Consider the following 26263-nt stretch of genomic DNA (forward strand, 5'->3'; position numbering starts at 1 on the left):
GGAGACCCAGGAAAGAGCCGATGCTCCAGTTCAAGTCCCAAGGCCACCCAGTGCAGATTTCCTTCTTGCTCTGGGGAAGTCAGTCTTTTGTTCTATTCAATCCTTCAACTGGTTAGATGAGGCCCAACCACATTATATAAAGAAATTTACTCAAAGGCTGCGGATTTATATCTTAATCTCATATAAAAACGCACTCACAGAAATATTCAGAACAATGTTTGATGACATACCTGAGAACTGTGGCCCAGCCAAGTTGACACATAAAATTAACCATCACACTCTTATCACTGGCTTTAGTAATTTTATTAGGATGTAACTTGGTGTAGTTTTGTTCATATCTCTTGTGCTTGGGGTTCAATGAGCTTCTTGGATTTGTTGTTTATCTTCAAGTTTGAAAACATTTCAGCCATCATTTCTTCAAATATTTTTTTCTGTCCCTTTCTCCACCGCCTCACCTTGATAGATTCAAAGTTAGGTGTTGCCATATATTAGGTGACTTGGAGTTGTCCCACAGGTCACTACTGCTCTTTGCATTTTCCATTTTCTCCTCTCTCTCTACTGTGAGTAGTCCCGAATGCTAATGCCCGTCAAGGTCATTAATCTTTTTTCTGCAATGTCTAATCTGTCATTAATCCTATCTGGTATATATTTCATCTCATATATTGTAGTGCTCACCACTAAAATTTGTATATGGTTTTTTAGATATTTTGCATGTCTATACTTTTATAATAACAGTTTTAATGTCCTTCTTTGTTAATTCTAATCTTTGTGACAGTTATGAGTCAGTTTCAATTCACAGGTTATTCTTCTCATTATGAATCATGTCTTCCTGCCTCTCTGCATGCCTGGTAATTTTTGATTAAATGTCAGACATTGTGAATTTTACCTTAAGTGCTGGATAATTTTGCTTTCTGTAAATCTTACACAGCTTTGTTCTGGGGTGTATTAAAGTTTCTAGGAAACTGTTTGAGGCTTTTGTCTTATTAATATGATTTGCTACATGCGTCTAGGGCAGTGCTCAGCTTAGAGCTGATTCCTAAGGGAAAACCTTCCTTAGTACTCGACCCACTACCTCGTGAATTGTGACTTTTCCAATCTGGCTTGTGGTAACAGGCATAACTCTCAGTCCTGTGTGAACACCAGGCACTGTTCCCTCTAGCCCTTTCAGATGGTTCTTTTGCTAGCCTTGAGTAGTTTCCTCATGTGCATGCAATGAATACTATGACACATACTCAAAGGAGACCCTCTACAGATCTCTAGGGTTCTCTCTCTGTACAAGTCTGTCCTCTCCAGTACTGTGTCCTAGGAACTCTAGCTGCCCTAGTCTCTCCAGCTCTCAGCTCAATCCCCTCAATGCAGGGAGTCCACTGAGCTCCACCTCACTTCCCACTGGAGCTGTGCCATGGCCTGGGAACAGTCTTGAGGCAGTAGGCTGGGGCAACTGTGGGGCTCATCTCATTTGTTTCTCATCTCTCAGGGATGACTAACCCTTGTTGCTTGATATTTACTTTCTTAAAAACTGTTTTATATATCTTGTCTGTGTTTTGTTCCCCCCTTTTGGTTATTTCAGGTGGGAGGGTAAGCCAGTTCTAGTTACTCTGTCTTGACCAGAATCAGAAGTCTTCACTTATTCTTGCACTCCCTGCCCTCTACTGAACATCTTCAGTGTTTCCTTCTTCCTGATCACCACCCTTACACCTCTGTCCACTAGCATGCTCACATGGCACATTTCCTTGCAAAAATAAACTCCTTCACCACTGCTTCCTGTGTTTCTGTCTTTCTGTTACCTTCTTAAAAGAGTAATCTATGTGCAATCTTAGCCAGGGGCCCAAGGAGTAAAATGGACAGTCTGTGCCTCATTCCCTCTGCATGCTCACCACCCTCTCATGGTTCATGTTAGTTTCTACCCCAACGCTCTACTGAAACTGGTCTATCATTGGTCATTAATGGTCACCACATCCATGGCCTCCTCTCAGATTTTAGACTTCGGTTTATATTATTTAATTCTGGTTCCTTTGATCTATTGTTCACATTTGACTTATATGATACTATATAGAACTGCCTGGTTTAGATTCCCTGTTTAATGCAGATGCTAGAATGTAAGCTCCAAAGGGCAAGGATATTTGTCTAGTTTGTTCACTGACGCACCCTTAGTGCCTAAATCAGTGGCAATCATGTAACAGGCATTCAACAAATGCAGAAAGAATGAATGAAATATAGTTGGTGCTTAGCACTCTTCTCCTCCCTCTCTGCTCATCATCCCTCAACAATCTCATGCAAATCAACAATTCAGTTGTATCTCAAATCTAGATCTCCTGCTATAAACTCTCTTTAGTCAGCCTGTCTTTTGGCATTTGGATCACTGTTGAAAGTCCTGCCAACACCTCAAATTAGCATGTCCAAAACTAAGCTCATTATCTTGTATCTTAAAACTGTCTGTCACCTTCTTCCCACTTTTTATATTTCATTCAGTCACCAGCTAGAAGTCATATTTGATTCTTTTCCTTTCCTCTCTATTTCCCAATATCTTTGACAGTTTTATAGGATTAATGACATCTGCCTCTAACTCTCCATTCCTCACAGCCCCTGATGGATCACCTCTCCATGTTACAGGTCTCTCTCAGTAGCTTCTCTAGTCTCTAGCTTTGGGTCACAACTCATGCTATACCTCCATATCTTGGGCCTCAACCCAGTAAGATCACGAACTGTTCTCCAAATACACCCTATGCTTTCTATCCTTACTCTCCTCACCCCGTTCCTTAGATTCTCCCCATCATATGAGGCCCTATTTGAATGAGGCCTTCTTTGATCCCACAGATTAGAAATGATCACTCTTTTAACTTTCATATTTATACCATCAAGTATAGCACTTATTCTGTCTTAGCTCCTGGCATATATTAAACATTCAATAAATTTAAACTGTTTATCATGGTAATCCTACCCCAGGTATAAACTTCTTGATAGCCGAGACCTCCAAACAGGTCTCCAAAAAGGCACTGCGCCTGGTTCAGGACAATGACAACTCATAGAAGCTTGATATCCAAAATGTCAGCCAACTTACTAATTCATCAGAAAATCAATTAGCGCACAATGTTACAACGGGTTCCAGTAAGAGGAAAACATATTATTAAAAAATTGAATAAAAGCAAATATAGAACATATTGCATTGCAATTTATAAATAATAAATTATAAAATTATTTACAGATAATTTTGTACATTGTAATTCAAAACTGTGCTTCTAGCAATAGTGCTTCTCATTTCTACCTCTGATAAGTGAAGAACGGTATACTTGTGTTACTCATACATATTTTGAAGGAAGTTATTTTGCTTTAAAAGAATTGTTAAGTTAATAAAGTCTGCATATTACGTAACACATTCCTCAGAAGACGTCCACAGCTTTACAGACAACTAGCAAATAATACTCTCATCAGAAATTCTAAGGCTTGGGTACCACTAACCTTCATTTGGAGACCTGCACTGGCATCCTACCTCTGTCATTAACTGTGTGAAAACAGCCATATCACCATACCTTTGAGCCTCAGATGATTTAAAGACAGAATATGGAAAAAGAATCTTACCTGTCATAAAAAGCAGTTATGAGGTTCAGAGAGGTACGATATTTTATGTAAAAACATATGGATTCAATTTACTGTTGCAGGCTTATTCACTCAACAAGCATCTTAGCTATGTCCAAATCGTGTGCCAGGATCTGGAGGCACAAGCTAAATAAGATGCTCTATCTGCCCCTTAGCCTGGGGAGACAAATGTGTCAACAGCAGTGTCTCAGGCACTAAATGGTAGAGAGATAAACACTTCACAGTGGGAGAGCAGGGAGTTCTCAGTTCCATGTGGGGGAAAGGAAGGTAGTTAGAAATGGCTTCCTGCAACAGGCCACACTTGAGCTCTGTTCATCCTCCCTGTGGCCTCACCAGTCATCATGAACCCCTCAAGCTTTTCCTCATCCTTTAATCAAGCTATGACTCTGTTTCTTCACAGGTCCACAGTTTCTTATCTACAATTCTAAACTCTGAAAAGCCTTCAAAGCCTGCACTCTTCCCCTAACTTATTTGGTGGCAAAACCTGGCCTGAAATGAGGTAAGGCTCTTGGTCATCAATATTTTTCCTACTTACAGGAAATCCTAGTCAACGGTTCCACCATATACCCTTCACCTAAGCCAGGACCTGAGTCACCCTTGGCTTCTCTCTCTCCCTCATCCTCCAAACCCAACTGGCCAGCAAGCTCTGTCAATACTAGGCCTGCAATAAGTATCCTATCTATTCCCTCCCTCCTCCCTCCCCCTCTCTTCTCCCTCCCTCCCATCACTGTCTTAGTTAATGGTTAATGGAGCTTTCCACAGTTCAGCCTCAGCATCATGGCTAGCGTGATCTTTCTCAAATGGATATTTTATCACACAGTTTCTCTTTGCTTAAAGTATGTGCAGATGTCTCTGTGCTATCTACAAAGCTCAAATTCCTGAGTGTGGTATAAAAGGTTTGCCAAGATTTGGCCACTGCCTATCTCCTGTGACTCAACTCGTGGCATTCTACTAACCATGTGTCGCAGCCACTCGGAAATGTGGTTCCCAGGAGGTAGCAACCTGTTTCAGGCCCCTCTGCCTTCACACAGCTTCCCCTCTGTCCCCAAATCTTCTTTCTTCTCCCACCTCACTCTCTTATTCCTGCTTGTCTGCCAGGCTTGCTCGTCCTCAAGATCCAATGTAGAAAACTCCATCATGTATCATCTTCCCCTTCCCCCAGTCCGAGCAAAACTGATTGCTTCTCCTCCTTTGTGTATTTCTGGACACAAGCTTAATGTCTGTGTGGCTCATAGCCTGAGTCTCCTGGAGTGCTGGGATCACTGCTTATCCCCAGTTTCTAACACTGGACCTAGCACATGATAGGTGTTCAGAAAAGAAAGCTGTCTGAATGAACAATCTTTTTAAGTTTCCCCGACAATGTCCCAGCCCACTCCTTCCCTGTCAGTTCTCCCACAGCAGCTCTGGTTTTCACCTCCCATAATTTTCTCTAGTTAACACTTGTCTTTCCCGCTTCATTTTCAGAGGAAAAAGAGGACACTTTTGGCGAGTGAGAAAAGTTCTTGGTAGCACTTTGATACTCTGGGCCAGATAATTCCTCACGGAGGGCGCCCGTCCTGTGCACTGTAGGATGTTTAGCAGCATCCCCGGCCTCTACTCAAAAGAAGTCAGTAGCACCCTGCCCAAGCTGTAAGAACCAAAATGTCTCCAGACATTGCCAGATGTCGCCTGGAGAGCAAAATCTGCCCTGATTGAGAACCACTGCCTAGACTGACTTTTCTTGGCCACCTCAGGGAACAACATGGTAAACCTGATCAACGGTCCCTGTGCCCACCATCTTCCAGGGAAGAAGATTCAGACTATCACTTGTACCGTGTAGGGAGCGTGTGACCAACACGAGTAGGCTAGAGTGATACTTCAAGGGAGGAGGACGCTCAGTGGGCCTGAGCTGAACCCATCTATCACAGTACGAGAATTCCAGGTTGCGAGGTTAGTTTCTATCAACATCCTCCTGGCTTGATTTATTCAGTGGCACTGAAATGACCAACTAGAGGGATGAAGCGTGCAGCAATTTGATGCTATTAAAGCCCCCCTTAAATATAGTTTGAAAAACAGAGTATCTAAAAATAAATAATCAACAGACTGAAGCATTTCAGTGAAATGAGGGGACCCCACCAACAGCATAGGAAACGAGAGCATCCCAGGGGTGAGGAAGAAAAGGGTGAGAAGCCGGCGCTGTACCCACCTGTGGTCGACACCACGCTGTTGGGGCTTTCGCTGCAGAGCTTGGACAGGAGGCTGGTCTTGCCAGAGCCCGTGAGGCCTATGCAGACCAGGTCATACTCTGGGCGCGCAGGTGGTGGTCCCTTGCAGCAAAGTGCTCTAAAACACTGCCGAGAGAGGGGAAACGCAGCGCTTTTAAGCATGACTGTAGGCACAAAGCTTAGTCACATTTCAAATGACTATGTACTGAGAGGTAATTAAATAACCTATTGACCCTACGGAGGAAAGGGACCTTTAGAGTGAGAGACCAGGAGGACACCGCCTTGACGAAGCAATCAAAGTTAACTTCCCAGGAATGAGACCCACTCGGACTTGCCGGCTCCCCTCTTGCTGAGACGGGGGCACCGCGAGGGGTGCCACGTCATTATGCAGCTTTTCTGCCAAAAATGCACCACCTTCATCCAAGCACGAGGAAATCAGACGACACCTCCGCGAGGAGCATTCTGCAGGACAAGCAGCCTGTTCTTCTCTAAAACGTCAAAGAAAGACTGAGGAACTGTTCCAGGTTAAAGAAGACTAGAGAGACATAACGAATGCCATGCCTCCTGGATTGGGCGGGGGAAGAGACATCATAAACGACAGTGTTGGGACAACAGGTGACAGCTGACTAGAGACTGAATAGCAGAGCCTGCAATGACAGTATCACTGAAGGTTACAGTTTCTGAATTTAATCAGCGGACTGTGGTTACGTAAGGAATATCACTGTCCTGAGAAAACACATACGATAGTACTTAGAGATGAAGAGTCTTGACATCTGCAATTAACTGGCTAAGAACATTTCTAAATCTCTATCTCCATCACCATCTCCACGCCTAGATGGTGAGGAATGTGATAAAGCAATCATGGTAAAATGTTAATGACTGGGGAACCTGAGTAGAGTCTACAGGAAAGTTCCGTGTACTAGTCTTCCAGTGCTTTGATGTTATTTCAAAATAAAATGCTTTTAAAAAGCATTAAATAGAATTCCTGTGTATATCACCGCCATCTTGACTCTTGCTAAATCTTGCTTCAGGTCAACTGACCTCAGGGTACTATGAACTGCCGTTTGCTCTGCAAGGGTTAAAGACAAGGGGATTTGGGAGGCTGGAAGCCACTCATGCAGTTTTTGGTCTTTCTACTTATTTGACATCTACTTATTAGGGGCCATCTACGTGCCAGCTTGTAGAGTCTGAAGCATTTAGGACCTGAAAGATTCAACAGAGGAAGAGGGAGACAGAGAGGTAAGAGGGAGGCAGACCTACTGACTTCTGGGTCCTTTGGAGATCATGAGAGAAGAGACCTATAAAATGTCTGTGCTAATTCTTCTTACTCAGATGAAATGTGACGCCTAACTGGCTGTCATACTCTCATAAACCAAGCTTGATTATTCCTCACCCTCACTTCTCATATCCACGTTAGTCAACTGACAAGTCCAGTCCACACGACCTCTGAAACAGGTCTAGAATCTGTCTGCCTCTCTCCAGCCCAGGCCACCGCTGCCTGGACAACATCAACATCCTCCAATGGGTCCCAGTACATTCACCGTTGCCCCCTCTATTCTCCACACGGCCTCCATAATGATCATCATGGTCTACAAGACCTTCCATGATCTCTTCCACCCACCCCTCCAGCCTCACCTCCATGATTCTCCTCTTACTCTCCCTCTCACCCTCCCACCTCCAGTCACGCTGACCCTCTGGCACCTCAAGGCATTCAACATACGCCTCTCCCTCTTCCCTCCCAACTCTTGGCATAGCGAATGCTTCATTGGCTTTCGGGTCCCAGTTAGAGCACCCCTTCCTCAGGGCCGCCTGCTCTGATGCTAAGAGTACATTAGCAATTCATGTCAAGCTCTCACAGCACTTTTGTGAATTCAGCACACAGACTATTACAGTTTCTCATTCATCACCAGACTGTGGGAACCATATCTGTCCATCTTCATCCTAGTATCCACAGTGCTTAGCAGAGTACCCGGCATAGAAGCCACCCTCAGTGAATAACTGTTGAATGACGAATGAATGACATTTAAATTTCGCCTAATAAAAGAGAAAAGAAAATGTAAAGGCTAGTAGGAAGCTTGATCTAGGCTCTCTCTGGGTCCCCCATGCTTCAAGAAAATAGTGTTAAAATAAAAGAAACGCTTGACTTTTTCACTGCTCTTCAATGCCAGAAGTTTTAGCCCAGTTACCAAAAGAGTGGTTTTGATGTGCACGACCTACTTTCTTGGTACGAAAGACCTTCTTTTTGTCCTAAATTCACTTGTCCTCGGCTTTTAAGGGGCTCTGCCTACTTCTGGTAAATTCTATGATTACCTAATCCATATTCTTCATGGATTTATTAAACTCTAATCATATTTCTTCTCCCCTGTTTAGAGCCTGAGGAGTCCTAATTATTTCAGTCTGCCTTCATATAGCAGCCCCTGCCACTCCTCCATCATATTCGTGACTCTTCTCTGGCCTTACTTGAGCTCCATTTTGCCTCTCCTACAAGATTAATGACTATGACAATAAAAAGCATTCTAGATGCCAATACATCTCATCCCAGATTCATATGAAGGCTGGCTGATAATGTCTGACCTTTTGCAAACTTTTTCTTACCCATAAAAGAAACAAGTCTCCTGGACTCATGATTAGAGTTTTCCTGAGAGACAGATGTATGTATGTATGTATTCCCTCAAAGACTGGCTAGCAGCCATTCACTGAGAAGAGCTCTGCCAGGTTCAACTGTGACAGACAACAGCACCAGTCACACAGTGGTTTCTCTTACTGGGCTGCTGGGATCTTTGTTGGGGGGAGAGGGGAGAGACCCTATTCCTGCTCTGGACAGCACCACTCATGCTCAGCTCCTCTGCCAGAACTCCCTTGGGCTAGCTCCTGGCAAGAGACCCGTTCAACTACCCTGGCCCAAACTATCATCAGTCTTATATACAAGATGAAATTGCAGGTGACTGATTGCTATATATTGCCCAGTTTCAATCATTCACGTGGCAATATTACTCAACATATTTTGGCCAAAAGTTCCAGAATTTCATTTTCATGTTTTTTGTAAACTCCAGAGTGTAAAAACTTTGCAGCCAAGCCCAATAATATCTACATCACCTGCTCATTTATTCTAGGTCACCTACGACATGTCTGACATAAAAGGCAATTTAGCAGTGACGTTCTACTCCACTCTCGTCTTTATCTCCTCTCTCTCTGTTCTCCCCAGTGACGCCGTCTCTACCCCAGAGTTCCAATCATGCAGATGGTAAAGGCATGTAACATGACATCTCCCCTCTCCCCCAGTCTCTTTCTGGAATTTCAGGCTCCATATTTCAACTGTTCTGAAAAAACCCAAACTAAACCAAATCTGAATAAAACAAAAGCCCCCCCCCCCCCGCCCCGCAAACCACAGTCTGTAAGAATGAGACATTTTGGAACATAAAAAGCATAAAGGTTAGACTGACAATTATTCCAAGGCAGGATCTTTGAAATAAGTCACAGACTCTTGGAGTATTTATTTGAAATAAATAAATCCTATGGTTAACAGGGGTAGTGTCAGATTCAAGCCATAAAATGAGACTCTTAAAACTATGCTACTTCAAATGGGGGAAGAATGTTCATGTTTTTGGAGTAAGTTCCTAAAAACTGTACAGAGTTTTCACTTGGTTTTCATTTTAAAACTTAATGAAGCTTTGGATCTCATAGTCAATTTACTTAAAATTACTCATTTTGGCCTCTAGACTATACTGTACCAAAGTTCATTGTGTCTGTCTCCTACAGCAGCTCGTGCATTGTTAAGGGTAAGCCCCTTTCACTGGTGTACAATGCTAAACACAATGCCGTCGGCCGTCCTGACAGCAAGCGGCAAACTCAGGCTTCATTCCCAGGCCAGACACTGAGGCATTGTATGACTCCGTGCAGGCCCATAAACCTCGGCGGCTTCGGTCTCCCCACGATTAACCAGTAACGTTTTAACACTATCGGCCACTTCCTTTCTTTAGGAGGACATTATGAGGCAACAGTTCAGTGCATTATGCTATGAGAATACAGGTAAATAAGTGCCCATCTTCCTAAGGCATCTTAGGTGATTGTTAGCTTTCTTGGGCAAGGGCCTGGCAGCCCACCATACAGCCCAGACTGTGGTACTTCCCTTCCAGTGGCCCACAGCAGTCACCACATGCTCCAACCCATCCCAGTCCAACCCAAGACACTAAAGACACACAATCCTTACCCTTCACTTGCAGCAGGCAATAGAGAACAGGGTAACTATGGCGGGTGGGGGGGGCAGGGGAAGATGGCATCAGACAACCAAGGTCACAGCCTCTGTTGCCTAGATTGCTTTAGTTTACAGGTCTTTTCACATAGGGTCCGTTATAACTTGCTCCTTTCCAAAAGAACCCAGTGTCTCTCTCTTATCATGTCAGGATGCAGGATGTTACCCCCCAGCATGCATCCATAATCTTCTACCAACACTGTATGTGAGGAAACAGTGTGTCAATATCTTAAGAGAGGGCCAAGACCGGAATCACCAGTAGTAACTCTGTGTCGTAGACTTTGGACAAATTGTATAACCCTTAGCTAAAAGGCGGATTAGCCAAAAAGCCCAAGCAAAACCTTAGGAATATTTGCTTGAAGGAGTATGATCACATGTATCAGGAAAAAAAATAAGCAAAAGATTAAATTGCAAGTATTTCAGTCTGGTGGTCTAGCACCAAGGCAGCAAGATTATCTTAAAATGTCCCCATTTCTGTTGGGGACAGCGCCAGACATCGGTAGGTCTGTCGAGCACTGTACACAGCAGGACTCAGTGAATAACTACTCAACAAATTGACGCTGTAAAGCACTAATGAAGCACTGACTGTATATCGCACTTCCCTCTACATCTCCACCTTAATGATGCCAGCCACCCTCCAGATCACTCTCTAGTCCCTCAAACAGTCTGAGCACTTCGTGTTTCTGTGCCACCCGGGTCCTGTGCACTCAAGAGGAAATCTCCCCTCTTTTCTACTTGGCAAATTCCCATTCAAAGTTCTGCTCAGACGGCACCTCCTCCGGAAAGTCTCCCATTCCCCTGGCGAGAACTATTCCTTTCTTCCACTCTTTGGTCCTTTACCACACTTCTAGCGCTGCAGTGAGTATTATGCCCCGTGCATTTTTTACTGACTGTAAGAATTATTAGATGACAGAATTATGCACACTGACCCAAAGACATATTCATCCTTGGTCTGACTGTTGGTTCAAAAAGTTTAATTTTACAGCTACCAAGGGTGGCCAGGCACCAAAGCAGAGGAGCAAAGCTGTCATACAATTCACCATTCTAGACAGAGTCCTGCTCGAAATCTTCCCCCTCTGGCACTGGCCCCTGCATTGCCCACATCTCCTACCATTCCGTCTCGCTAAATCCCTAGCCTTTGGGGACATGGCATTTGTTTCAATTGACGCTCTGTTTTTCATCATGAATACATGATTTTATTCTGCGCATGATTTCCATTGGATTGAGGCTCTGTAGAGTTGCTGGAAAATTTTCTTCAGTCAGTGTCGGGGCTTCCCACAGCTATACAGTCACTGCCCGAGCCCCATACTACCTCTTCCTTATTTAAATACGGGTCTTCCCAAACAAAAACCGGAGTTCTCCTATGGCGGATGACCAGGTCTTTCCTTGGAGTCCTCAGGTGAGGCCTGGCACTGTGCTCAATAAATACTTGTCAGATTAACAAGAAAACAGTTAGTTGGTACCTAAAAGCAAGAGAAGTCACCCATGACTTGAAGTGGATATATTTCTTAGGTGGTTTGGTTTCAAAACCAAAAAGAGGCACCTATATATGCTGAACCTCACCAACTCTCACAATGACAACAGGAAGTCAATTTCTAGAATGTTTTCTAACACTAAACATGTTCACTGAATAAAACATTAAGAAGCATATTAATATCCAAAACTACAAGATTTAAAATATTTTCTGGGCTTCCTTGGTGGCGCAGTGGTTGAGAGTCCGCCTGCTGATGCAGGGGACACGGGTTCGTGCCCCGGTCCGGGAGGATCCCACATGCCGCGAAGCGGCTGGGCCCGTGAGCCATGGCCGTTGAGTCTGCGTGTCCAGAGCCTGTGCTCCACAATGGGAGAGGCCACAATGGTGAGAGGCCCGCGTATCGGAAAAAAAAAAAAAAAAATCCAAGTCTATAATAGTCAAATATGGGTCTGTCTTTTGAAAATACAACCAAACATGTTTATAGGGCTTGTAAGAGCTGCTTAAGCTCTGGAAAAGACACGAGGAAGAATCGTGTCCTAATAACACAAAAACAAAACCCAAGATGGTCAGTACTATTAAGCACAAGATATAAATGATTTGTGTGTTAATTCACTTATAAGAACAACCCAATGAGAAAAGCATCGATACTTTGCACTTTCCATTTTAAGACTGGGAAATTGAGGCCCAAAGAAGTTAAACTTGTTAAGTGGAACCAGGATTTGAACCCTGGCAGTCTGGCTCCAGAGCAATTTTCTGAGTGATGGGAATGAAAAGCCTCTAACATCTGAGAGTGTGTCATGTAGAGGCGACGTTCGGGGCATTCTTCGTAGAGGGCAATGTACAGATACGAAAATATGCCAGAGTTTGTAAGGTACAGAGTAAGGGCCAGAGCTGGGGCTCCAACCCGGGCTATTTGGCTCCAGAGCTCTTACTCATGTCCTCTTGGCCTTGGTACAGCCACGTCTGGAGTCAGGGCTCAGAGCCTTGGAAGCGGGGTGTTGTCTCGAGGGAGTGAAGGGGGGCTTTAACAAGGCTGCCTGTGTAACTGGACAGATGCCTGGCAGAGGAAGGGGAAGATGCAAGTCTCGGTACTGCTTCCTTCATTGCACTGTCCGGCTCATGGCCTTTCATTCTGGGCAGACACCCTGCATCTCTCTCCCTGGACAGTTAGAGGAACTGGGTTCCTTTGGGGCAGACTTAGGGAGCAGGGAAGGAGGAGGGGGGCTGGCTGGGCTGGAAGACAAGGGGATACTGAAGGGCTGCTGGCTTCTCTTTCCCGCTGTTTGCTTCTTCCATTTAACCCTTTTTTGTCCTCTGGAAAGGACAAAGCTTGTCTATGAAGAGAATCTAGCTGCACAGATTTCTGATTCTAAACATGGTAAATAAGGGGAGAAAAAAACCTCTAAGGGAACAGTTCTCAAGTTTTCCCCTTTAAAATGTGTGCATGTAAACTGTACCTCAATAAAGTAAATAAATAAACAAGCAAATACTAAACAAAATAATATGCATTGGGGAAGAGTATGAGAGAAAATACATAAATAAACTGGGCTGTGTGGAAATCCATGTCAAAGAGATGGTCTATATGAACATGCAAGCTTTTAGCTGATCCTTTCTTTCCATCTGCAAGAAGAAAAATGAATTTCAAAAATGCTCTGATGTCTTGGATTATTTAGTAGGTCTTGCAAAGAAGTGAAAAGAATATAAATTCCAAATGGCACCTCAGCTACAGAAATAATCAGCAGGGCAACAGTGTACTGTGAAGAGGCCCTTGATCACCAGACGGATCCCAGCAGACGACCCCTCCCCAGGTTACAAGAGCAATCCACTTTTTGAGGTGAAAAATCCTGTGGCCCTTTAAGACCCTAGTGGGAAAAACAATAAATTGTTTTTACAGAAGATGGGTCAAACCTTTCGGCCATGTGGGCTGCTCTGAGCTCACAGATTGTCCCAGGGCTGAGGCTTCTGGCCAATACATCACACTGCCTCAGGACACTAAGTCTGTCTTTGCCTTACCCTTTGTATTTCTCAATCCACATTCCTTTTTGGGGTGAAATACTCCATTATTTCTGCTTTGTTCTGGGCTGTCTCCTGTCTCTGTCCCTATTAACTCGTGGCAACAAAAGAAACAAACAGAAGCAGGGGATTTCATGCTTAGCAGCTACAGACATTGGCCTCACGGCTTTGCAGAGGGGCAGACATTTGAGACTTTGAATGGAAGAGAGTGCCGCGGCGCTGAACCAGACCAGGGGCCCACGTGGCTCCCAGTCTGTGCATCAGTCATCCTGAGCAGTGGCATTCATGAGTCCTGGTACGTGTATTTCCAGATGAGCCACAAGTGGGGTTTTAAAAGTTAAGGCACGTATCTGATAATTAGATTTAAAGAGACTCTAATTCGAGATTCTGCTATATTCTAGCAATCCAAAATTTCAGGTCTTCTCATATTGGAAATAGATCAGGGGGATAAGATTTTTTTTTTAATAAAAATGAAGAAACTCAAAGAGGAAGCTAAGCAGAAAATAAACGTCTTTCTTATTTTCAAGATGTAATTTTTCTCTTATAATGACTAGATGGAATATCTAATTTTTATAATGACAGAATTATCCAGTAAAACTAGCAGTAAATTCCCCAGGCATGACTATCTGTAATGAGAACCAAGCTAAATGAATATTCATAAACGTATCCAAATCAGGGCTTCACCTGGGTCAGTTTCAGGCCATTTATTATTTTTTTCCCTCAAGAGCAAAGAAATACAAATTTAGTTGAACGTGAAAGAGATTAATACATTTTGTATTGAACCTCTTTCTTGGTCACTTTCTGAATAGAATGTTTCTAAACGGAAAGTCGGGCATGAAAATACGTAAACACTTTTACTATTCCTTAACAATGGCATTTTTCTATACTTTGTACACTTAGGAAAAATCAGGGAATGGAAACATTTAAAAAGAGCTAGACTCCCTAGGTAGATCTTCCAGCAGATGGATCATCTAAAATCTCCCAGGAAAGATCCCAGCAAAGCAGATTCTCTCTGCTCTTGGTGCTTTTTGGAACTGGAGATGGGGAGCTTTGGAACGGTCGAGAGAAAAACAAATCAAACTAAAGTTGTTTTCCTTGTAGACCCTAACAGTGAAAATCCTAATTCCATATTTTTGGACCACAGAGCATTCCTTCACTTAACAATCTCCAGGTTCCATGAAGATGGAGCTCAGCCCCACATAGCCTCTCTGTCACCAATTCCCTTAAATCCACCCATTTGGTCTCTACCATCTCCCCATTCCTAAAGTCTCTGACAGCGCGTCACCACTGTCTCCTGGAAAACACACTGTCCTAACTGGTGTCCTTACTTCGGGTCTTACCCGAATCCAATTCAGTCTCCAAAATGCTAATAATGATCTTCCTAAAACACATCAAGTCATTCCCATGATTTAAAATCTTTCCACGGCTACCCATAGCTGTCAGGAAAATGACCAAACTTCTTATCTAAACAGATAGGCTCTTTATGATCTGGACTTTGCCTTCATTTCTGGCCTCTGATGGTTGTTAGAGGGATTACATAAGATAATGTTCATAATGTTTATAAAGCACCCAAACCGGGGTTCAACATGTGAATCTTAAAATATAATTATTTTAAGTTTATAATTCTTATATATTTATAATTATAATATCTGCATAATAATTTATTTTTATTTTCCCACCATATACATGGCCCTCACGCCAACCATACAGACCTATGTGCAGTTCCTGATCCAGTCTCCTTCATGATCCATGTCATCAAAGGGGCTGACCCTCTGCCTATACATCATTCTCCACTAAACTCCCTCTGGCTGGCACCTAGTCATCCTTCAAAATTCAGCTCAATGATCACTTCTTCCAGGAAGAATTCTGTGGCCCTCAGTCTGATTGAGATGACCTTCTTCAAACTCCCTTAGCACCTTTTCTGTTCCACTGTCCTAACACTCATCATTCTGTCAAGTAAAGGTGATCTACAGTCCTTCTTCCCCCACTTGGACTTGGAGCACTTCAATGCAGGCTCCACTTGTGACTTAATTTTGGAACCTGAGTGTCTGACACAGCATCCACCCCGTGGTAGAATGAGCTCCTCAGTGACTCAGTACATGGTTTTGATTAAGTGCATGGTCAGACAAGCCTGAGATCCAACCTTACTGTGATCTGGAGAAGTTACGTCACCAACACCTGTTTCCTAATCTAGAAAGCAAGGATCATCTCATCGGATTGCTGGCAGCAGTAAATGAGGTACTGTGTATCAAATGCTCAGAACAGTGCTCAGTAATCAATAGGTATTGTTATCACCATGACTGTGGTTATGAGATTTTTCACTTAGAAAAGTGTTTTCCTAAAAACTGACTTTGTGACCACCCATCAGGACTCTTCTCACAGTGCACAATTCAAGATAACTCAGGGTCTGGATTTATTTTATTGTCCATTTGGTCAAAGATCTGACCTGATAAGCCAGATACCAGTGGTGGCTAATCAAACAGAGACAGTCCTTTTGGTTTGCTATAATAAGAACTATTAAAAGAGAGCATAATATGATGTAGAGTGGGACCATCACTGTATTTTTTCCTTCCCTGAGAGGAGAAACAGCTTTTAAACATGACTGGTCTATCTTAGCAGTTAAATCAATTCTCTTTGATTATGAATCACCTGCTATGTCTATGCAGACCTAGACAAAAGCATAATGGTGGCAAGGGGAGGGGGTGGTGGTAGTGTCTGTGATCCCTGTGCATCCTCAAATCACGTTGCTTTAACTGCTGACAAAGACAAATGTTTACTCTGGTCTAATGTGGAAGAGCCAATACAGTGAACTAGACGCTATCTCGCCTCACACATCAACACACGTGTCAGACAGACTCTGATTGCAAAGTCTGTTATTGGTGATGAGAGAGGCAGAGAGGGCACAGCTGGATATTTCAGATCCACAGCTGAGCTGGCAGCAGTGGTAGTTCAAGCCATCTTCTCACTTTATAAGCTGGAATTAATCAGAGAGTTATTTAAAGGTGTGTTTTATTAAAGAGGCACTTTAGAACCAGGAAAATATGATATTTGAACATCATAGGTGTTTTTTTTTAATGGATGTCCTCCTTTTTCTTTTGTACCAGAGAAGGTTCTGCTTGCAAATACCAGAAAAGTGATTTATTGGAAGCATACTGATAATTCACAGCACAGATGAGAAGACTAAAAAAATGCAAGAACCAAGGCAGCCCACAGTAACACCGCAGCAGCCATTAGTACAGGAGTCACCACTTGTACTAACTGCTTGGCGTCCTGTACTGAACTCCATTGCAGCATGAGAATGACCTCTGACTACTCCAACCCACTGACCATCAAGCTGGAGCATCCAATTGGCCAAGCCTTGGTTTCAGGCTGGGGCCCTGGCTGCCAGGCAGTTAAGAAAGAAATAGCTGAACCCTACCTTCAGCAATGAAAGAAGGGAGCCCTGACCCCAAGCTCTTGTGGGATTTGTCCCTAAATAGACTATTCACTTACAGGGCAGCCATAAACAATATCAACTATACATTTTGTCCCTTGGCCCAAAAGACGATAGACTTTCTCTATTATTACAATTTAAAAACATAAAATAGAACAATATTTGTTGATCTTCCAATTCCATGGACTTATTCTGATGGAATATGCCAGAGTTCTGGGCAGAGGGCAAGATGAAAGCTAGCAGAAAAATCTAAGCCGGGATTTTCCTGAGCAAAATGTTTTACCCTCTCCGTGTCCCACTTGTCTACTATTATTTAATACTCAGCTCTCCTATTCCACATGCATTCTCTTCTTTCTTTTCATACTTCTACCAATAAATTATTACATGTAAGAAGATGGGAACTGGCTGTGTCTGTGTAGGAAGCTGATGCCTGACAGCTCTTATGTCTAAACTTGCATATTCTTGCTTTCCTTTCAACTTTAATATTTGTAGGAGGAAAATGGGGCAGGACATACTTGGAGGTGTGTGTAGCACCTAGCTTTTGTTAATTAAGAACAAAAACTCAATCAGGTAGACTGTGCTATTGCTTATCACTAGAAACATAGATATAAACTCCCTAAGGATATATGACTAGGCTTTTTCTTTTTTTTTTTTTCTTAAATCAGACTACTCTGGTTTTCTACATATTTATCTAAGTAATGTATAATCCTTCAAGTCTCTTTTTTCTAATTTGCACATCACACTGTAATTGTGAAGCAACTGCTACAACAACAAAAAACTACTCATCAGGAACACGTAAAAAATACCAAAACCCAAAACAGAGAAACCAGAGCAATCATATTTATGGTCAACAAATAATTTAAAAAATCATAGTCTTTGGCCGACAAATTCAGCTTTCCCAAAAAAACAAAATCTGAAGGGTTATAGTAAACAAGCATGTTAAAATATAAATCAAAAACAAAAAACCAAAAACAGGGGGAATGAGGTTGGAGGGAAAGGCTTAAAGGCATGTGTTTAAAATTAGGACATTATGTCTCATTTATTTGGTGACTCTGTGGAAATTTTATGACATTCATCCAAGGAATTATGACTACACCTGAACAGATTATCCCCGCCATGGCTCTCCAAAAGGAAGAAAGGGCATATACTCATGACTATTTGAACTGCGGGTTAGAATCAACTTTATAATTACAAAAATAGTGGATATGAAGGTCCTCAAGGGAATTGTTCATGGACAAATTAGAGACAGTGTTGGCAGAGATAAAATATTTATCACCAAAAGAATACATAAAAAGTATTTGAGATGATCAGGGCTCATTTGGGAACCACACAAGGGCAGTAAGATATCACCAGAAAAACACGAGTATTCTCTGTTACGTAAAAACCTGAAACAAAGAATTTCAGTCATAACAAGTTCTGCATCTATTAAAATAAGACCTCATTGTCATGTAATCTGGGGGCAGTGGGGAAAAGAACAAAAATTGCCTTGAGATTTTCTTAACATGCAAGACTTTCAGAGCAACTATACAATAAAAACCATAGCTCTCTCTTCGATCCTATTAATGTTTTCATATTTTACAGTTTCTTACAATTTGCAAATCTCTCTCTGCCCACAAAGAAGGATAAAAGATACAGAACCTTAAAACATGAGATTTTTGAAATGATGTATTATACAATTTTAAATTCCATATTACTTCTTACGTTTTATTACATGTTTGTATTATAAGCCACATCTAGTCCTTCACTGAAAGAAATGAGAAGAGAATGAAGGAGATAATAAAAAGATAGACATCAAATAAAATTTGATCAAATAGTGGCAAGAGATATTCTCTAAATCACATCCAATTTAGGTTAACGTAGGTACTTCAAACTTTCAAAGACTGATGGAAAGGCAAGGAGAGTTCAAAGGGGACATCCTAAAGACAGCACTAGATAGTGTGATAATCTTTGACTTGACACAGGATACGGCTTCAGCAGCAGTTTGAACTGCAACCTCGAATATTTGACTGAATCTCAGCTTGAGAACTTCCTACAACACTTTCATTAAAAGCCCCAATATTCAGTGTATACAAAGGTCAAATCATTATGTTGTACACCTGAAACTAATACTGTTCTATGTCAATTATACTTCAATTTTAAAAGCCTCAATATCTATTTTACTTCAATTGACAATGAGATTTCAAAAAGAAAAATTAAAGATTTAGAAAACAAAGTACACAATGCTGAAAATCAACTACTACTAGCAATTAATTATACTTTAAATATGTTCACTCCTCAATTTTAGCACAACTTCTAACAACTTAATACTCAAATTATATGGCTATAAAAAGCACATCAATTAACAGGTCGGGCTAACCTCACCCCACTTCTTCCTCCCTTTCTCTGCTTTCAAAGCTCCTTGAAAACATCATCTCTATTTCCCCTCTTCCCTTTCTCTCCTGAACCCACTCCTAACAGGCTCTCTCCTTGTCAAAGTCATCGTGATGTCCACACTACTAGACCCAATGGTCAAATCTCAGCCCTTGTCTTACAGGTTCTTTCCGTTAACATGACTACCACTGCCTCCCTTAAAAAGCTTTCTCACCGGGCTTCCCTGGTGGCGCAGTGGTTGGGAGTCCGCCTGCCGATGCAGGGGACACGGGTTCGTGCCCCGGTCCGGGAAGATCCCACATGCCGCGGAGCGGCTGGGCCCATGAGCCATGGCCGCTGAGCCTGCGCGTCTGGAGCCTGTGCTCCGCAACGGGAGAGGCCACGACAGTGAAAGGGCCGCGTACCGCAAAAAAAAAAAAAAAAAAAAAAGCTTTCTCACTGAACTTCTAGACACCACTCAGTTCTGGATTCTCTCTTATTTCACTGGGAAGGGGGTTCCTTGTCAGTTTCTTAATCTCATCCGCCTCTTACCATCGGAATACCTGGGATGACCTAAAGCCTCTTCTACCTGCACTCACTTCCGTGCTGACTACCTCCAATCTCATGCTTTCAAATCTCTCTAGATGCTTTTAACTCCCAAATTTCTATCTGTACCACGGACCTCTAAACGCATATATGCAAATGCCTTCTCCACATTCCTCCTCCAGGATACTGAGTCGGCATCTTGAACCTAACATACTCAAAACACAACTCATAACTCATCCCCAAACTTCTTCCTCGGCTCAGTTAACAGCAACTCCATTTTTTTTTTTTTTTTTTTTTTTTTTTAGTTGCTCAGGCCAAAAACCCAGAATGATCCTTGGCAACTCCTTTTCTCTTAAACCACACATTCAATCCATCAGGAAACCCTGTCAGCAATAGCTTCAAAATATTTCCAGAATCCAACTACTTCTTACCACCTCTGCCCTTCCCACTCTGTCTAAGCTACTGTCATCTTGCCTGGATTACGGCAAGAGCCTCACAACTGGCTCCCTGCTTCCTCTCTAACCTCCCTATAGTCTATTTACAACACAGTAGTCAGAGTGATCCTGTTAAAATGTGTCAGGTCACATCTATTTTCCATGCAAAATCCTCCAAAGGCCAGCCCATCTCACTCAGGATAGAAAAACCACAGCCCTTATAACAGATTACAAGGTCCCATAAAACCTGCCACAACCTCCCTCCCACCCCACCCCCCAACTGTTTCTATGGCAACACCTACTACAATTTCCTCCCTCAGTCAGTTGCTCCTTGTTGTTCCTGGATTATGCTAGGGACAGTCCTACTTCAGAGCTTTTGCACTTGCCATTTCCTCTATCTAGAAATTGCTTGCCCTAGATACACACAGACTCACTCCTTTATCTTGTTTTTGCTTTGCTCACACGTCACCTTTTCAGTGAGACTTACCCTGATCACTCTATTCTAAAAGTGCATCCTCCCTGCCTCACGACATTCCCTATCCCCCTTATATGTTTTATGTCTTTCCACAGCACTTACCGTCTTCTTACCTATTCAATAACTTACTCGTGCATTTGGTTTACTGCCTGTGTCCCCTCATAAGAATGTAAGTCTCATGAGGGCAGGAATTTTTGCAGGATTTTGACAGATGCAACCCCAGCACCTAGAACGTGGCCTGGCATAAAATATACACCCAATAAATATTTTCAAACTAATGGTTGAATGGTTTCCATGGATCCTTCACAACCATACTGGATTATTTTCTAACCTCTTTTTGGATTGAGGTTGATGCAATTATATATTCTATCCATATTTTTCTTGAGTGGAAGGAACACATTCTTTTACGTCACCTATTGGTTTTGGCATATCTTTTACCTGACTCTCACCGAGCTTAGCCTTCCTCTAGAACTACAACACAAAGTTCACGGCAGTGACAGACAGGGGGAGGCTGAGGCAGAGTCCCAGAGTTGTCCAACCTTTATAGGTTGGGCACCAGAGGAGAAACCAACCAGCCTGATAGGGAAAAAGCTAGGAAACAGAGTGTAACAGAAATCAAGAAAAGTTGAGTGCTTCTAGAGGGAGGAGATCATCAACTGAGATGAATGCTTCTAAGCAGTTACGTGAGGATCAGAGCACACAGATAACCCCTGTATTTGGGAATAGGGAGGATGCTGGTAATCCTGACAAGCACAATTGTAATGAAGTGGTGGAGGTGGAAATCCAGGGTACGTCCTTATGTCCAACGACCTCCTCACTTGGCATGCTGCACCTGAGCCAACCTTCCGGTCTCATTGCTTTGACTACATTGCTGATTTCTCAATCCCATGTCCAGCTTCAGCCTCTTTCTGGAGAACCCAAGCAGTGTGTCTAAACTTCCTGTTAGACATCTATACCTAGATATTCCTTAGGTACTCAAACTAACAAACACCCAAATTCACTACCAATCCTCCCACCCATTTGTCCCTCCTTCTGTATTCCCTACTTTAGGAAATGTCATCATCATCCAACCCAGCATTTAAAGCTAAAATCCTCTTAACATCCTAGATGCTTTCTCTCTCACACTGTTCACAATTCATAAAACCCCATACTCATGCTGATTCTACCTCTTAAATATTTCATATTCTCTATACCTATTGTTTTGCAATAAAGCCATTATTTCTTGACAGAACTGTCACTACTTCAACATAAATACTGTACCAAGCACATCATAGGTGCTCAATCAGATATTTGTTGATTCACTCAAGGAGCTCATATGGCCCTATTATAAATTGCTCAGATATATGGTTATAAAATCCATTTTTAACCTTAATAACCATTACTGAATTTTTAAAAAGACAAACTGAATACTCTGGGGCTGAGATACTATGAATAATAATACCATAAATAAAAAGATCCCAAAATACCAATTGGGTTTGAGTGTCCCCTGGGAGACTATAGTCATGAACACTGTAGAGTTCCGACTGCCACTCACTAGAATTACTCTCACTGACTATTGCTTTCCATAGTCCCTTCTTGTCCACTCAACCTTCTTCAACAACATATTTTCCCTTCAGAACTTACTCTACATGGTCTAAAAGCCATAACTCCAACGAAGGAACCTGAGCATTGCTAACAAGCAGACAAAATATATAACATAAATTATTAGTTTCTCTTTGTCAGAGGCAAGGACCCAATGAGACGTTCATCTTGAACAAGAAGTGGCAAGTCATGACTGGGAGAACACCGGCAAGGGCAAGTGATGATGCAAGCCTCAGCCTCAGAGTTCCTCATCTCTTCTGCAATTTTCTGAGACCCAGGAATATAATCTTGACCTTGATAACCTCCAAAGGGTCTTGCCAGGAGAGGACAGAAAAGACCTCAAGGAGTATTTTGGCCCCCAAACGTTTTTGAATCAAGTTAGAGAAAGTTATGAAACTCACAGTTGTCATACTTGACTTGCATCCAGAAACACAACTCAAATGAAGCATGTAGCCTAAATGGTTGATGGTTTTCAGCTGGATGTACTTTCCAGTCACCTAAAATGAAAAATCTTTCTCTAATCTCATCCTAATAAAAATCTCTGACCTGGCCAAAAAAAAAAAAAAAAGCCCTATATACCTTTATGGCAAAGTAGGAAGAGCGGGTAGATAACAGAATATAGAATGACTTTACACAGTTTTGTACTTTTACTCCCTGATATTTATAGATTAAACACCGTTTGGAAGGCCAAAACCTGGAAAGAATCTGCTTCAGCATACCTGACCCATCATGCACACAAAATGAATCATCTTTTATCTAGCTCATACCACAAGAGAGTTTTACTTTTAGCTGAACAAACTTCCCAAAGGGACATCTAGTCATGCTATTTAGAATCCCAAAGGGCTGGCCTCGAGAGCAGGGTATCCCGATCTCTCTCTACTAGTGGATTGAATGATATGGAGACCCCTCTTGAGACACTAAGGATGTTTATTTACTCAGGAAATAAATCCATATTCCTTTTGTCCAAGAGGCAATAATCGTTCTCAATTCTCAAGGCCCAGGTTTCCCTAACTCCTCCTCCCTCCCTCTAGGCTCACATTATACTCTGTATTCTCACAGTATTTGGTTCATGTTGCTAATGTTCTACTTACTACATTGCACTAGAGCCAAAGTGCATACTGAATGTCTGTCTTCCCCATTACGTATTAACTCTAAATCATTCTTTATTCAACTTTGTATCATCATGCCTGATACACAGTATGTTTGTGAAATGTGTAAATCAATGGATAAAATTAATCATGGCTGGTCTCAAGCAAATTGAATACATCCATTAAAATAGTCCAGAATCATTAGGTTAGATTAATGGAAAATATGAAGGTTTTAGTCTCATTTTTTTTGAGGTAGATTCTCTATTCATCTACCCATATTCTAATCAATAATTCTCTAATGTGTTTCAGAAAGATTTGAAGAAGATATTCCTTATCTTAGACTTTGAAAAGCATCCTGGAAAAATAACAGATGCAGAGATGTTCATTTTTTAAAAATAAAATTTTAAATGAGATATACACGCTTACATGCTGACTGGTCTCTGGGAGTAAGAACGAAAACCACACGTTGTCTGAATTATTCTATTTAAATAAGGAAAAAGAAAGATAACACTGCTTGAAAGCTTCTGGAACCAGGAGTCATGACTCAGCTACACTCCCTTATAATAACGCTCTCCCCAGTCCACAAAATTGGAGTGTTCCTCTCAAAATCAAGCAACCTGTGCAGTTATATCTGGGTAGCAAGACACAGGAGAGGGTCATTTTCAACAGAAAGAGTAATTAAAATCCTGCATTCAGACAATCATCAATGAAAATGTGCAATAAAATGAACCCAAATTTTGTCTTCTTTTTACTCATAAGGAATCATGCAAAAAGCTAACATAAGAAAGAAGGATACAAAATATCATAATGATTTAAATAGCTAAAAAAGCAACAACTCCTCACAGGTAGAGAAGGAAATAATTTTCTATCCTCATTAATCAAAAAGTTGGCCCAACCCCCTTATTTCCAGAAAACTTCTGTTATCTGTAGTCCAGTTATAGACACATACAGATGTATACTTAATTTTCTTCTCTATTTTTTCTGGTTTTTAAAGTAATCCTTGCAAATAATTCAATCAATCAAATGTATAAGGGAGAATGCGTAATTTCCGCATTATTCTAACCTCCTAGAGATTATTGGTGGTCAGTTCTTCAACATTTTTTGCATATACTACTTTATATGCATCTTTTTTCCTCTCTTTTTTAAAACAGAGGAAATGAATTGCATACAAGAGGGATCACTGTATGCCTAATTATACAACTAGCTCATCGTTTTTCTGATTTATCAGACAATGCTCTGTGTCATAATAGAGTTCTGATTCTTTTTATTTTTTGAATTTTATTTTTTTTTATACAGCAGGTTCTTATTAGTTATCCATTTTATACATATTAGTGTATATATGTCAATCTCAATCTCCCAATTCATCACACCACCACCCCCTCCCCCTGCCACTTTCCCCACTTGGTGCCCATATATTTGTTCTCTACATCTGTGTCTCAATTTCTGCCCTGCAAACCACTTCATCTGTACCATTTTTCTAGGTGCCACATATATGCATTAACATATGATACTTATTTTTCTCTTTCTGACTTACTTCACTCACTACGACAGTCTCTAGATCCATCCACATCTCTACAAATGACCTAATTCCTTCCTTTTTTACAGCTGAGTAATATTCCATTGTATATATGTACCACAACTTCTTTATCCATTTGTCTGTTGATGAGCATTTAGGTTGCTTCCATGACATGGCTATTGTAAATAGTGCAGCAATGAGCAGTGTGGTCCATGTGTCTTTTTGAATTATGGTTTTCTCTAGGTATATGCCCAGCAGTGGGATTTGCTGGGTCATATGGTAATTCTATTTTTAGTTTTTTAAGGAACATCCATACTGTTCTCCATAGTGGCTGTATCAATTTACATTCCCACCAACAGTGAAAGAGGGTTCCCTTTTCTCCACACCCTCTCCAGCATTTCTTGTTTGTAGATTTTCTGATGATGCCTATTCTAACTGGTGTGAGGTGATACCTCATTGTAGTTTTGATTTGCATTTCTCTAATAATTAGTGATGTTGAGCAGCTTTTCATGTGCTTCTTAGTCATCGGTATGTCTTCTTTGTAGAAATGTCTATTTAGGTCTTCTGCCCATTTTTGGATTGGGTTGTTTGGTTTTTTAATATTGAGCTGCATGAGCAGTTTATGTATTTTAGAGATAAATCCTTTGTCCATTGATTCATTTGCAAATATTTTCTCCCATTCTGAGGGTCGTCTTTTTGTCTTGTTTGTAGTTTCCTTTGCTTTGCAAAAGCTTTTCAGTTTCATTAGGTCCCATTTGCTTATTTTTGTTTTTATTTTCATTACTCTAAGAGATGGATCAAAAAAGATCTTGCTGTTTTGTATGTCAAAGAGTGTTCTGCCTATGTTTTCCTCTAAGAGTTTTATAGTGCCCAATCTTACATTTAGGTCTCTAATCCATTTTGAGTTTATTTTTGTGTATGGTGTTAGGGAGTGTTCTAATTTCATCCTTTTACATGTAGCTGTCCAGTTTCCCAGCACCACTTATTGAAAAGACTGTCTTCTCTCCATTGTATATCCTTGCCTCCTTTGTCATAGATTAGTTGACCATAGGTACATGGGTTTATCTCTGGACTTTCTATCCTGTTCCATTGATCTATGTTTCTGTTTTTGTGCCAGCACCATGCTGTCTTGATTACTGTAGCTTTGTAGTAGAGTCTGAAGTCAGGGAGTCTGATTCCTCCAGCTCCATGTTTTTCCCTCAAGGCTGCTTTAGCTATTCAGGGTCTTTTGTGTCTCCATACAAATTTTAAGATTTTTTGTTCTAGTTCTGTAAGAAATGCCATTGGTAATTTGATAGGGA

The 26263-nt window shown here is 41.6% G+C and overlaps 1 protein-coding gene across 3 annotated transcripts in view; it reads right to left on the reverse strand.

The window, feature by feature from the left end:
• Positions 1-26263, reverse strand: part of ARL15 (ADP ribosylation factor like GTPase 15) — a 417368-nt gene that overhangs the window by 275915 nt on the left and 115190 nt on the right. For all 3 annotated transcript variants that reach the window (XM_060142949.1, XM_060142948.1, XM_060142947.1), the window contains one exon: positions 5783-5927. In XM_060142949.1, the coding sequence (XP_059998932.1) occupies positions 5783-5927 (145 nt within the window). The remainder of the gene's footprint in view (positions 1-5782; positions 5928-26263) is intronic.

The sequence above is a fragment of the Lagenorhynchus albirostris genome, chromosome 3, assembly GCF_949774975.1.
Source record: "Lagenorhynchus albirostris chromosome 3, mLagAlb1.1, whole genome shotgun sequence".
Taxonomy (NCBI): Eukaryota; Metazoa; Chordata; class Mammalia; order Artiodactyla; family Delphinidae; genus Lagenorhynchus; species Lagenorhynchus albirostris.